At 54.3% G+C, this 14,704-nt stretch overlaps 1 protein-coding gene across 3 annotated transcripts in view; it reads right to left on the bottom strand.

Annotated features, from left to right (window-relative positions):
- Window positions 1-14,704, bottom strand: part of NCOR2 (nuclear receptor corepressor 2) — a 161,922-nt gene that overhangs the window by 121,820 nt on the left and 25,398 nt on the right. For all 3 annotated transcript variants that reach the window (XM_008585917.1, XM_008585916.1, XM_008585915.1), the window contains exon 6: window positions 3,006-3,062. In XM_008585917.1, the coding sequence (XP_008584139.1) occupies window positions 3,006-3,062 (57 nt within the window). The remainder of the gene's footprint in view (window positions 1-3,005; window positions 3,063-14,704) is intronic.

Consider the following 14,704-nt stretch of genomic DNA (forward strand, 5'->3'; position numbering starts at 1 on the left):
CACCCCTCCTCACCCTCTGCAGAGGGACTGCACCAAGGCAGGCAGCTCCTCTGGCCCAGGCCTGTCCCAGTATGGCAGCAAGCGGGCGGGCACGGCTTTCCCCTGCCTCTCACTACCTTGCAGGTTTCATCCTGAGATCAAGGGGACACAACACCTAGGAGGGAACAGTCCCTCCCACAGCCCCCAGAGGAGTGAGGGGAGCCCCCTGGGGAAGGCTAAGGTATGGCACCCAGGAGTCCTCTCTAAAGCTCTGTTTCTTCCTCTAAAAATGCACACACAGCCGATCATTCAGAGGGCAGAAAGACCACAGAGGGGGAGAATTTGCAAGATGTGAAGCCCTGGGCAGAAATGAGGTATGACCATGACTAAGAAAGGGTTTGGGGGAGAAAGGAGGGGTCCTCCCTTCAGGCCTGACTTCAAGATAGCTATTGGGGTGACCGAGAAGAGCCAGCAGTCCCAGGTGGACTGAGCTGGTAGTAAATGAAGCATCAGCCACAGCCCTCAACCCTCTGGTGACACCAGGTTCTTAAAATAACACCTTTGAACAGGAAGGAAGCACATGACTCAAAGTAGCACACCCTCCCCCACCCACCAGCTCTTACTCCCTCCAGGCCTGGTCCCACAGTGCCCAGGGCCCAGTTAGGAGTGGGGGCGATGCCATAGGGTCTTGCAAGCCTCAGAGCCCTGGTGAGTGCCTTCCGTGCTATTTTCTTCCTTTCTAATGAATGCAAATTCCACCCTGAAGTCCGGCCTCCCTCCCAAGGTGATCACAGAGCACCCAGCACCGGGCAGCAGCCACAAGGACTCCATCTCCAAGTGCAGGGGCATCAGAAAGTGCCCACCATGGCCTATTCATGGCTGAGCACTCCCTGGCTGCACTCCATAGCTGTGGATGGGGGGGACCCCTAGGGAGCTGGATTCACAGTGGAGTGGCCCAGTGACCCACAGCTGATTTGAACTGCCTTCATTTGGGGACACCTCTGGCCACTTGGACCTCGCAGGGACCAAGACAGAGGGCAGATCTGTGCAGACCTTGCAAGCTGCACCCCCATGAGCTCAACACACATCATCGCCTCATCTCTTGCTGTGTGACCCTCAGCAAGGCACTGCCCTCTCTGAGCCTCATCCAGAAAATGAGGACTGCCACACCTCCATGAGATCTAACACACAGTAGGTACCCTGGTAATACCAGTCTCTTCCCCGTCCCCACTGAAGGCCACCAAGCCAAAGGCTTACTGACTTCGATGGGGCTCTGAAGATAGCCATGCAGTCCCAGCACTGCAGACCTTGGCCTCCTGGGCCACCAGCCTTGAGGAAGCCTCTGCTCTGAGATCCCCAAGCAGGAGACAACCCCTTTTCCCTCAAAGAATCAGAAAAGAATTATTCTGATGCCCCGTGGTTCCAAAGTTTCTGAGACCTACAGACACCCCCCACCCTTCCACGACTGGCCCACACAGACCCTGTCGCTGCTTCCTCACCTGCATCCCTCGGGTCCCTAAGACACAGTGGCCTCCAGTCACTTCCCCCCAGAGACTTATTAAGAAAAGAGAGAGGGCAGGGAGAGCCTAGAAGTCTGGAAATGGTTGCATACCACATGCAATCCTGCCATTCCCATTTGGCAAAAAGGGGAAACCAAGATTACATAAAATGGTGTAGCCACTTTGGAAAATAGTCTGGTAACTCCTCAAGAGGCTAAACATAGAGTTAACATGACCAGAAATTCCACTCCTAGGTATCTACCCAAGAGAAATGAGAACATACGTCCACATAGAAACTGCACACAAATGTCACAGAAGCTTTATTCACAACGGCCAAAGAATGAAAACAATCTGCCATCAGCTGATGAATGAAAAGCAAAATGGTATCAACACGATGGAATGTTATTCAGCCATAAAAAGGAATAAGGCACGGACACCTGCTACAACATCGATAAGCCCCGAAAACATAATGCCGAGTGAAAGAACCAGACACAGAAGGCCACGTATGATGTGATTCCATTCATATGAAATGCCCAGAATAGGCAAATCCATAGAAACAGAGGGTTTCTTTTCGAGGTGACGAAATGTTCTAAAACTGACTGTAGGGATAGTTGTACACATCTATGAATAAACACCACGGAATTGTACACTTTAAATGGGTGGATTGTGTGGCATATGAATCGTGTCTCTATAAAGTTGTGAAGAAGAAGCTGCTGCTAGAGACTTCTCAGAAACCATGCCCAATGGGGAAGCAAGACCCCGGCAGGGAGCCCAGCACCCATGCCCAGGAATCTTGAGGGGGAGGCGCCCAGCAGGGGAGGGAGGAGCCAGGTGAGGTTTCCGAGCCCACCCCAGGCTCATGCCCCCTCTCCCGGGGCTAAGGCTTCTGCTTCCACCACCCCCAGGTCAGGGCCTCCATGAGGCTCAGGGTCTGCTTTCTAGCTCTGCTGTGGACACAGCCTCTTCGCCTCAAAGAAATGGCACTGACAACAGTAATAATAATCGTCACAGCAGTTAACATTCAGCACTTATTGTTCCCCAAGCTGGCACCATACTCCATGCTGTACAGAAATGAACACAGTCATTCCCTACTGTGACCCAGTGGGATAAGTGTTGTTATTTTTCCCATTTTACAGATGAGGAAAGTGAGGCACAGAGAAGTTAAGAGACCTGCTCAAGGTCACACAGCCATGAAGTGGCAGACCTGGGAGTTGAACCCAGATCATCTGGTCCAGAGAACAGGCTCTCCACACAAAGCTGGAACAAATCGTTCAGACTCCAGACAGGTGACTCTTCTTGCAGCCTGACTGGCTGGGCTTCAGGGCATGAGCAGCAGTGCACGGGTGGCCCTAGCACGGTCTGCCCCCCACCACTATCTGCCAGTCTTCTTATCAGGAGGGTGCATTTCCGGCTGTCTGGGGCAGACTGGGCAATAGATGACTTCCTCGTCCTCCGCACCACTTGCTGTCCTGCCCACACCTCTAGCCACCCCCCCACCCCCAGCTCCCACCCTGTACCCCAGCTCACCAGCTCCACCTGGGGCCCCAGGCCTTCCAGAATCCGGTGTGCAGCTTCAGCCTTCTTCTGCAGGGTGATGGAGAAGAGGAGGAATTAAACACACACACACACACACACACACACACACACACACACACAGAAAAGATTATAAATAGAGGTCTTATGGAACAGCGGGCAGCTGCCCAACCCGGCATGCTGATGCACAGGGGGAGGGAGGCCTGGATCCCCCTCCAAAACCTCCCCGGGCTGGAAAAAACACAGAGGGGCCTCCATACCCCCGCAGTGGCCCTGCAAGGCCACCAAGTTTCGATCTGAACCAATGTGCCGAGCCCCCTGGTGCCCGGCTCCCCAGTGATGTGGGTGCAGCTCCTGGCCAGCACAGCAGACACTGCCAGGCCTGAGATGCCTCCCTTCACCCTGGAAGCTGGTTGGGTTGTCTACAGTGACCTCAGAGCTAGTGCAGCCAGCGAGGGAGGAGGAGGAAGGAGGGTGAGAAGGAGCTGCTCAGAGATACCCTTTCTAGGATTCTTGTGTTTCACAATCATGTGATTATTTCTGGGCTGCCCCAGGGCCTCCCCACCTCCCTCCCCACTCACAACCGAGACTTATTAGGAAAACAGGAACATGAGGCAGAAAGGGTTCCGGGCCTGCTCATTCAATAGGCTGGACCCTGGGGCCCCCACGCTGGGCTGTGAAGGCGGACATTGTGCCCAGCCAGGCCCTACCGGCCCCCAGCCTGGGACCACCAGGGCCTGATCTGAGGAGTCCGGGAAGGCAGCCCAGGCCAGCCAGGGGTACGGGGAGGCTGTAGGACAGGTGGACAGAGGGGCTCTGGAAGGTGGCTTCATCAGGGGCTGTGTCCCAGGACAGGAGGCAGAACTTGAGCAGATTTGGGCCCAGAGATGCCTGCCCTCTGGAGCACACACGCAGGTGGATGAGGCGAGTCCCTCCAGAGACTCAGCTGAAATGGGGGAGACCATGCGATGTGTGACATGGGTTGTGAGGACAGGCTGTGTAAGTCACCATCATCATATTGAAAATGTCCCCCATGATCCCCAAATCCAGACCCGCTAAAAGAAGGTGACCCAGAGCCCTGGGGAGTGTAGCTGACAACGGAATTGGGGCCAGCTCTCCCAGAGCTTCTCACAAGGGTGAAGGGCCCAGGTTCCTAGTGTCTCAGCAGAGAGGAGTGGTGCCAAGGTCCAGACTCACCACCCTTCCCCGCACCAGCCCGTGGAAGAAGAGAGTGGGCATGTAGGTGGGCTCAAGCTGTCACCTAGAACTGCCTCTGCCTAGAGCCCAGGACCCAGCCCACCCAGGAGCAAAGCCATGCTCTCGGCCCCCTTTGTGCAGAGCTGAGACCCTGAGACCAGCAGCCTCAGAGTGTGGCTGGGGGCTGGAAAATCAGGGACAAATTATGGTTATGATTCCCATTTTACTGAGCACCTACTAGGAGCCAAGCACTGGGCACACAGCAGGCATTATTAGAATATAAATTACATATAAGCACGATGTGAGGGGGCCGGCCCATGGCTCACTCGGGAGAGTGTGGTGCTGATAACACCAAGGCCACAGGTTCGGATCCCATATAGGGATGGCCGGTTGCTCACTGGGAGAGCGTGGTGCTGACAACACCAAGTCAAGGGTTAAGATCCCCTTACTGGTCACCTTTAAAAAAAAAAAAAAAAAAAAAAGATAAGCACGATGTGAGGCACGTACCAGAAATATCCCCAATTTACAGATGATGAAACTAAGGCATAGAAAGAAGATGTAGGAAGAAGTCCTTCTTACAGTCTCCAGGCTCCAGGAAGGGAGAAAGCCAAGGGCCAGGTCCCATGCCAGGCCTCCCCGAGGCTTGGAACTGGCATCTCCTGTGGAGTGGGGCAGGTACCACCCCAAGAGTCCACAGACCACCCCTGCCCCAGATGCGCCCTTGAAGCAGCAGGAAAGTATCCACCCTGGGGTACTGAAGACAGAGAATCCCCAAGCCAGGTGGAGTGAAGGACAGGGTATGGGGTGGGCTGGGGAGCAGGGCAGCTCCCAGAACATTTTCTGAGCACCCACTCCATACTGAGCACCAGGGAGACACAGAATGAACTAGACCCAGACTGCCTGCAGTAAACTTAGTCTAGTGGGCAGTCCGTCAAGGGAGGTAATGGCAGATTAGTAGGCAGCTTAGTACTCTCAGGCAGAGAAAGGCACGTGTGGCGTACAAGAGAGGCACAAAGCAGGACACAAGTCACTTCCCTGGAAAGGTAACAGGAGGGAGACATGAGCGGGGTTTTGACGGATGAACAGGAGTTTGTACATATTACGAGGCTCTGTTGGCATCAGCAACAAATGCCCATCTAGATAAAGGACTGATACCAAACACAGAAAGGGCAGGGGTGTAGTGGCCAGGCCATTAGACACCACAGCATCACATAGCTGGGTCTTGGATCTGGCCCAGAGCCCAGGGTGGGGGCTCCAACAGCCTGTGTCCTATGAACCATAGTGGATTCCATCTTCAACCACACCCTTACTCTCAGGGATTTGGATACCTGGGGAGGGGGCTTTCTGAACCCCTGGGAGAAAAGAGCAGGGAGCAACCCCTTTCTGACCTGTGGAAGCCAAGGGGAGCCCCAGGCTGCTCGATGGGTGCACCTGAGAAGCCAGCTCACCATTCATACCCCTGGTGTGAGGGTTCCTCGGCTCCCTCACACGCCCTTTCCCAGGCTCCCTATCTAAGCCCTGAGCAATCCTAGCGCATTTTAAGATGTGATTTGATTTCTAAAAGGTGGCATACTTATGATGCACTCAGAAAAAACTGTCATGAAATATTCCTAAAGATGCTGTACTACTGGAAAGACAAGATAGCACAGTGGTGAGAGCAAAGGCTTTGAAGCCAACCTGCCTGGGTTCAAATACACTTACTAGCTGTATGGCCTTGGCAAGTCCCTTCATCTCACCGAGACTCAGTTACCTTGTCTATAAAATCGAGATAATTGTAGAACCCACCACATGCCCTGAGACAAGAATCAAATGAGGTTACAGACCATTTAAAATCAGGGTCAGGTACCGAGGGGGCACAGCATAAAGGTTGGCTGTTATTACTGACATGTTAACAAGAGTGACAAGGGCCACAGCCACACCAGGCACCTCCCTAGGTGTACCCTGCCCTGATCCTCTACATGTTCCAAAGCTTGGATTCTTGCAGGAGCCCTTTGCAGAAGGTTTTGGCTTCAGCCTGTTTACCCTTGAGGAAGCTGAGGTTCAGTGAACGCGACCAGCCCAAACTCAAGTGGCAGGTCAAGGCTGGGACCCGGCAAGCTCTGATCCATCCCCACCACCCCCGCCCCACCTCCCAGGTCTCTCTGGGGGCATTTCCTCTACATCCTACCACCACACCCCTGCTCCCCGGCTTCTCTGGTCCTGCTCCAGCAAGGAGAACCTGCTTGTTGGCTTCTGGGGAGCTGGGGGGATGTCCTGTGTGTTGGTCCCTGCCTCCCAGGGGCCCCTACACAGGCAGGCCTTTCTCACCCCATCTGCCCATCAGAGGCCAACATCTGGGAGTCCGTCAGCTCCACTCTAAGCCATAGCAAGAGCAAGCTGCTTTTCCTGTCTAGACCTCAGTCTCCCCATCTACAAAATGGCCACGCTCACCCAGGTTCCAAACTCCCAGGACTTTTGCAAAGATGTTTTGTAAGGAACAAAGTGATGTGCATGTTGTCACTTCCCTCATTAAGTGGAGGGGAGACACCTCCCTAGAAAGGTGCATGGCCAGGAAACGTGGATGCGGGGCCCCACACCAAAAACTCTCCTCACCTCATTGGCTGCCAGCTTCTTGCCACCCAGGGAACCAAATCCAAACTCCTTGCCAGGTTCAGCTGGGTATGACCCCTCTCACTGGCACTTTATTTCCATGGTCCCTCGGCTATTTCCCACACACTGAAAGCCACTACTGCTTCTGGGCATTTGCACCTACTGTTCCTCTGCCAGGAACGCTGCTCCCCACATCTGTACATGCTCCCACCTCCTCTCCCCAGAAAGGCCCTCCCTGACCACCCAGCAGGGCAGTCCACCTCCCTCAACTACTCTTTCCTCAGCCGGCTGTCTTCCCAGCACACATGTGGTCAAGAGTGGCGGTCATCATCCTGCTGTGTATCGTACTGACTGTCTCTCTCCCCTGGACATTGACCCATGAGAAGCAGGACTCTGTATACTCTGTTCTCTGTATCCGCGCCTGGAACAGTGCCTGGCACAGAGTAGGCGCTTGGCAATGGTCTACCCAGCTGGAAATGGAGGGTGGGCTGGCTCCTTTGCTCAGGCTTTTTCCTCGAGCCAGACCATTCTTACTCCAGGAGATGTGTACACCCCAGACTCCGCAATCACCTCCTAGAGTCCTGTCCTTTCTCAATGTCACTGGCTGCTGGTCCAATGCTTCCCCGCTTGGACAAAAAGAGGCCAGTGCCAGATACTTGGCTGCTGTTGTCCAGCAAGGCCCAAGCACAGGAATGATGGGCTGAGGGCACTTTCTCCAGGGCCATGGGGGAGGCACCCACACCCCTGGACAAGTCTGCCCTTTCCAAGGACATGGGAGGGCCCCTCTGCCCCTCCATATAGGTGGGGGCAGGAGGGGCCCCACCCCCTGCTCTCTGCACCACATTAGGATCTCTAAGCCTCTCAATAAACTGTTCGTGGAGTGTGTCACTGCCCCCTTTCTACAGATGGGGAAACTGAGGCTCAGAGAGGACACTCAGCTAGGAGGAAGCCAATGCACACAGTTCTAGGAAAATCCCAAACACTTCTCCCTGAGCTCCTCTTTCTGGCTCCTCCAAGCCCCCTCCACCTGGAACATCCCCCACCCCAATATTCCCACAGCTAATACTGGTGTATCCTTACTGCCCCCTCAAAGGGCACCTCCTGACACTGGCTCCCTGGTTGTCCCCTTCACACTCTGGTCTTGGCATACAGCAAGCACTCAAACACTGGAAACTGTTTTGCATCTTCCTGGCATGGGTACAAGGCCCAGCGTGCAGGGCACACCAGGACATGCTTGTCAGAGATGGCTAGGCAAACATCTGCCAGCCAGGGGGGCAAAGGTCCAGGGGACCCAGCATCCACTCAAGGGGAAAAGGAGGAGACAGGTCTTTCTCAAGATACTGCTGGAATTCTGCCTCCTGCTGAGTCCCCTTGTGTGCCCAGACATGGGAAGCAGAGGTCTCTGCTCTGAGAACTGGGGGGTGGACCAGGGTCTGAGGGCCTGACCCTGAAGATGAGGGAGCCACTGCCCACAGAGAAGCCATGGCCCGAGGTTACTCAGCTCACCACTAAGAAGACAAACCCAGGACTCAAATCAACACGGAGGGGGAGCCAAGCTCACCCTCAGCATCCAACCCCTGTGGGGCTTTGCCAGACAACTGGGGGGCGGGGCAGGGTCTCCCTTGAGCGCTGGCACTCCTGCAGGGACCCCGGGGCCATGTGGCCAGGCCTCCTGGCAGCCAAAGAGCCTGGGGAACAAAAGTCCTCAGTCTCTGCACACAGGTACACATGAGCACTGGACCTACATGACCACATACATGTGACTAGATCTGTAAACGCACAAAGATACACACATGGACTCACACATGTACCTGAGTGGACACAAGTGCATGCATGATATAACCACACACTCCCTCACGCACATCCAGTTGCACACACGCACACAGCCTAACACGCGTACCCCCGGGGACACATGCATACGCACACAGGTGTACAGAGCACAAAGCACCACAAGTGTGTCTCACACATGCTGACTTGTACATGTGTGTGTTCACACATATGCACCCAGGATCCACAGGCACCTGCACACAGGAACTTGCACACATATACACACGTGCCCACATGCATGTGCATGGATGAATAAAGGCATAAATAACTTTGGGCCCCACACACTGACTCCTACACACACTCACACATATGCACACAGCTGTCACTAGGGCCACACACACGCACATGAACACACACACACTTGTGGTGTGTAAATACACAAATAACCATACATGCCCCACATAAACTGATCCGTGCACACAAGCATCTCAAAGCCTCTCAATAACCTATTCGTGGCGTGTGTCACCGCCCCCTTTCTACACATGTGCACACAGCCATCACAGGTACACGCGTGCGTCCTCACACACACACGCACACACAGAGCTCTCCTCTAGGACGGAGGAACCAGAGCCTCACATCGACCCACTCCCTGGCCTATCCCCTGCCTGGGGACCCCATTCTAGCTCTGTCACTGCATCCTCTGCCCTGAGCACCAGGCTTCTCCATCCTCTACGGAGTGGAGGCAGCAGCCACCTGCTCCAGGAGCCCCGAAACCCCAGCACCGCACTGAGCTCCTCCACCAACCACTGCAGCACTTTACCCCAAGGCTCAGTGTCCTTGTCTGTACAAGGAGCCCAACGCCCACAACCTAGTTCAGGAGCCCTTCCAGGTATGTGAAGGAGACTCAGTGGGTGAGAGTCGGGGGGACTCACATACCAAATTCAGGAGGCCAACAAAGACCATGTGTAAAGCATGGAATCTGGAAGAACCCCCAACCCCAGGGGCAGTTATGACAGCCAGGGGGGGCCTGGCACAGGATGCGGGGCTGCAGACAGGGCCTGAACACTGCTCCGAAAGCCCTAACTCACTACCCGGGACAGCCAGGGCACCCCCCACATGCTCTATGCTTCATGTTTGTGGTCATTGCTGATAGTATCATTCGTCTTTGCCCTGCTTGGTTCTAATCACACTGCATGAAAATTTAGTCTTAATCACATTGCATGAACACTTTCCTACTAAGATGCCTAAAATCTAAGACGAGGGTTTCAGTCTCCTGCTCTGTTTCCTCATCGCTCAGCAACTGCAGGTCTATTCTTGCATAAACTGCCTCCTCACCAGCTCGTGGACAAGCCACAGCCATCTCCACTGGAAATAGCTTTCTACCTGTCCCCCGCCATAGCCATTTCTTCAGATGTGGCTCAAATCCCACCTCCTCCATGAAGCTCACCTTGGTTGCCCCACCTTCACGGACTCCCCACCACCCAGAATCCCTGCACATCACAGCCTGCGCTGCACAAATGGTCCCTTATTTACACATACTTCACTAGTGTTAACTGTGTGTGTGTGTGTTATCCAAACTCAAAGTGTGGGTTTCCTCCCAGACCCATGAGGCCTCCTCCTCCTGACCCCCAGACCCCTTTGAGNATGGTTATTTGTGTATTTACACACCACAAGTGTGTCTCACACATGCTGACTTGTACATGTGTGTGTTCACACATATGCACCCAGGATCCACAGGCACCTGCACACAGGAACTTGCACACATATACACACGTGCCCACATGCATGTGCATGGATGAATAAAGGCATAAATAACTTTGGGCCCCACACACTGACTCCTACACACACTCACACATATGCACACAGCTGTCACTAGGGCCACACACACGCACATGAACACACACACACTTGTGGTGTGTAAATACACAAATAACCATACATGCCCCACATAAACTGATCCGTGCACACAAGCATCTCGAAGCCTCTCAATAATCTATTTGTGGCGTGTGTCACCGCCCCCTTTCTACACATGTGCACACAGCCATCACAGGTACACGCGTGCGTCCTCACACACACACGCACACACAGAGCTCTCCTCTAGGACGGAGGAACCAGAGCCTCACATCGACCCACTCCCTGGCCTATCCCCTGCCTGGGGACCCCATTCTAGCTCTGTCACTGCATCCTCTGCCCTGAGCACCAGGCTTCTCCATCCTCTACGGAGTGGAGGCAGCAGCCACCTGCTCCAGGAGCCCCGAAACCCCAGCACCGCACTGAGCTCCTCCACCAACCACTGCAGCACTTTACCCCAAGGCTCAGTGTCCTTGTCTGTACAAGGAGCCCAACGCCCACAACCTAGTTCAGGAGCCCTTCCAGGTATGTGAAGGAGACTCAGTGGGTGAGAGTCGGGGGGACTCACATACCAAATTCAGGAGGCCAACAAAGACCATGTGTAAAGCATGGAATCTGGAAGAACCCCCAACCCCAGGGGCAGTTATGACAGCCAGGGGGGGCCTGGCACAGGATGCGGGGCTGCAGACAGGGCCTGAACACTGCTCCGAAAGCCCTAACTCACTACCCGGGACAGCCAGGGCACCCCCCACATGCTCTATGCTTCATGTTTGTGGTCATTGCTGATAGTATCATTCGTCTTTGCCCTGCTTGGTTCTAATCACACTGCATGAAAATTTAGTCTTAATCACATTGCATGAACACTTTCCTACTAAGATGCCTAAAATCTAAGACGAGGGTTTCAGTCTCCTGCTCTGTTTCCTCATCGCTCAGCAACTGCAGGTCTATTCTTGCATAAACTGCCTCCTCACCAGCTCGTGGACAAGCCACAGCCATCTCCACTGGAAATAGCTTTCTACCTGTCCCCCGCCATAGCCATTTCTTCAGATGTGGCTCAAATCCCACCTCCTCCATGAAGCTCACCTTGGTTGCCCCACCTTCACGGACTCCCCACCACCCAGAATCCCTGCACATCACAGCCTGCGCTGCACAAATGGTCCCTTATTTACACATACTTCACTAGTGTTAACTGTGTGTGTGTGTGTGTTATCCAAACTCAAAGTGTGGGTTTCCTCCCAGACCCATGAGGCCTCCTCCTCCTGACCCCCAGACCCCTTTGAACGCTGCACAAATGGTCCCTTATTTACACATACTTCACTAGTGTTAACTGTGTGTGTGTGTGTTATCCAAACTCAAAGTGTGGGTTTCCTCCCAGACCCATGAGGCCTCCTCCTCCTGACCCCCAGACCCCTTTGAAGATCAAAGGAGACTCCCATCCCCTCTCTGGGCCTTTGCCTGCACCGTGACCCTCACCCAGCCCACCCACTGCTTCCAAGAAGCCTTTCCCAGCACCCTGCTTCCAGATCACGCTTCTGCCCTCCCGTGCCCTGGCCCACCCGCCCTGCTCCTGCCTCTCAGGGCTTGTGGCGACTCTGCCTGCTGTCCTGCCATCTGTGCACACCTGCCCAGCCCCCGCCCACGCAGGCAGCTCCTGGGAGGCAGGAAAAGCCTCGCTCAGCAGGCGCCTCGCCGATGTGCTCTGAATGGATAATAAGCCAGAGTCCAATACTCAGAAAAGCCAGGCGGGCCCTGCCCGGCAGGGAAGCTGCGTTTTCCAGCTGGCTCAGTGTTTAGAGACAGACCCTTGTCCTCCAGCTCTCAGAGGAACCAGCAGGGAAGGAAGGAGGATTAAAATTTAATCCCATTGATCCCCCAAGGGGCAGTAAGTCCTGGCTGCTCCTGCCAAAGGCGGATGAGGGGCCTCCAGCTCGGCCCACCAGGTCTCTAGCTTCTGAGCCTCAGGCCAGACAGAGGAACCCCACCAGTCCCCACACCCTCAAACCAGAGACTCTTCCAGAGGGAAGATCTGGCTACTCACCCTCCACCTGCCCTCCCCTCCTGCTATCAAAACATTTGTTCAACAAATATTTAATGATCACCTACTATGTGCCAGGCATTGTTCTGGGTGCTGGCAACACAGCCAGGAATAAATCATAGGGCAGGAATTTTATTCCCTACCCTCACGGAGCTTCCATTCACAATAAATGGAACAAATAGGTAAAATATAAATCATGACCCATGGGGACAAGGGCTAAGGGGGGAAACGGGTGTTGAAGGGTTGTCAGGATTCAGCAGAGGGTTGGAATGGGCCTCGCTGAAAAGGGGACATTTGAGCAAAGAGAGGGAAGTGACAGAGAGAGCCATGCAGGAAAAGGAGCACCAGGCAGAGGGTTAAGGGTGCTGGCCACATCCTGGGATGCTGACAAGCCTCCACGTCTGCTCTCCCACCAAGAGTCAGGGAGGACAGGTAGAGGTGCTGCCTGAAATGACACTCCCAAGAGCCCTGCTCAAGTCCCCTCCACCACAGACTCCTGGAGTCAGCTCCCCCGTGACTCAAAGTCTCAGCCTCAAAGCTCGCTTGCCGTGCAATCTCAGGCAGGTCACATTCCCTCTCTGAGCCTCGGTTTCTTGATGAATAAAATACAGAAAATAATAGTACCTACTTCCAACAGGTCTGGAGAGGATTAAATGAAATCATGCAAATTGTAAACAGTAACCAGAAAAAAAAAAAGAATGACAAGTACAATGACAACAGTATAATAGCACCAGCCAACACTTCTTCTATGCTAGGCGCTGCCCTGAGGGGGACACGCAAGGAGCTCATTAAATCCCCACAGCCACTGTACAAGGCAGGTGCTGTCGTTACCATCCATTTACAGTCAAGGAACATGAGGGAGGTTTAGTGAAATGCTCCAGGTCACAGAGCCAGGAAGTGGGAGTGATGGAATTTGAACCCAGGACATCTGGCTGAAGTTATGTGGCTCCTTAGCTCTCCTATTGTTGTGACTGGTGTTAGTGTCACTTGGGGTGGGAGGGTAACCCAAGCACACACCCCCCAGTCCCCCAGCAGGCTGGTCTCATCCTGTGTAGTATCACTGCCTAGAATGGTGGAGGTGTAGCCAAACCAGCTGATCCAGTGGTTCCCTGGCTGGGGCTACTGCCATGGGCTCCAGAGCAGCCATCCAGGGCACAGGGACACCAGAAGCCCCCCAACTCAATTCGGAGCACTGATCTGGCCAGAGAAGATCTCACAGAAGAGACAGCTGGGAAGGATGACCAGGCCCTGTGCAACAGAGGGACCAGAGGAGAAAAGGCAGGGAGGCAAGGTCCCTCATCTGTCACACTTCGCTGTGTGAACTCAGGCAAGGATGGGTCCCTCTCTGGGCCTCAGTTTCCTCATCTATAAAACAAGGGAGGGGACTCAACATCCACAGGTCCCAAGTACATTTGGAAAAAGTCGACTGTAAATCACAGGAGCTCAGCTTACAGCAGCTTGACTGGGATGATGGGGAGCTCACCACCTCACCAGATACCTGGTTCCACCCTGGGACAGTGTAGACCTCTAGGGTCCAGCCCCTGGAGACACTCTGCTGTGGGCACTCTGAGCCCCTCCCCCACGACCATATCCCCTCCAGACATTCAGCAGCTGCCCTTCCCAGGATACCCAGGGACCTCCCACAGCCTGCTACAGACCCTGTGTCTCAATCATCCCAAAGGCCCCTCCCAGGGCCAAATGTCAGTGGAAGCCAGTGCTAAAGAACCACGCCCTGCAGTCTGACATCCCACAGGTTCAAATCTCAGGTCCACCATTTCCTGGCCATGTGACTTTGAACAAGTCACTTGACTTCTCTGGGCCTCAGTTTCTCCATATGTAAAATGGAAACAGCTACTGTACATACCCTCCTCCCAGGGTTACTACAGGGAGGAGCTGTTGAATGAATGTTAGCTGTTATGGTTAATAATAATATCGTCACCTTCTGCAATACAGGAATTTCTTCTGCAAGAGTGCCCAAAGAGATCGTCCCTCCCCTCAATGATCAACTGGCCCCGAGGCCCTCCCAGAAGCCAATGCATGCGTGTTCACACTGCATCCACAGGCCTGCTGCGGTCCACTACAGTCTGCCTGTCTGTGCAGAACCGCCCAGAAGCCACACCAAGCTGGGTTGCCACCGGCTGCCCCTTCCTCCACCCACTCACAAACTGAGGTCTGGGGAGGGAGCCAGGTGCTTGGAGGTGCCCCCTGCGATGCACAGAATGTGGCTTCCGGGGGGGGGGGGGGGGAAAACCCG

This window comes from Galeopterus variegatus, unplaced genomic scaffold (genome assembly GCF_000696425.1).
Source record: "Galeopterus variegatus unplaced genomic scaffold, G_variegatus-3.0.2 Scaffold3754, whole genome shotgun sequence".
NCBI lineage: Eukaryota > Metazoa > Chordata > Mammalia > Dermoptera > Cynocephalidae > Galeopterus > Galeopterus variegatus.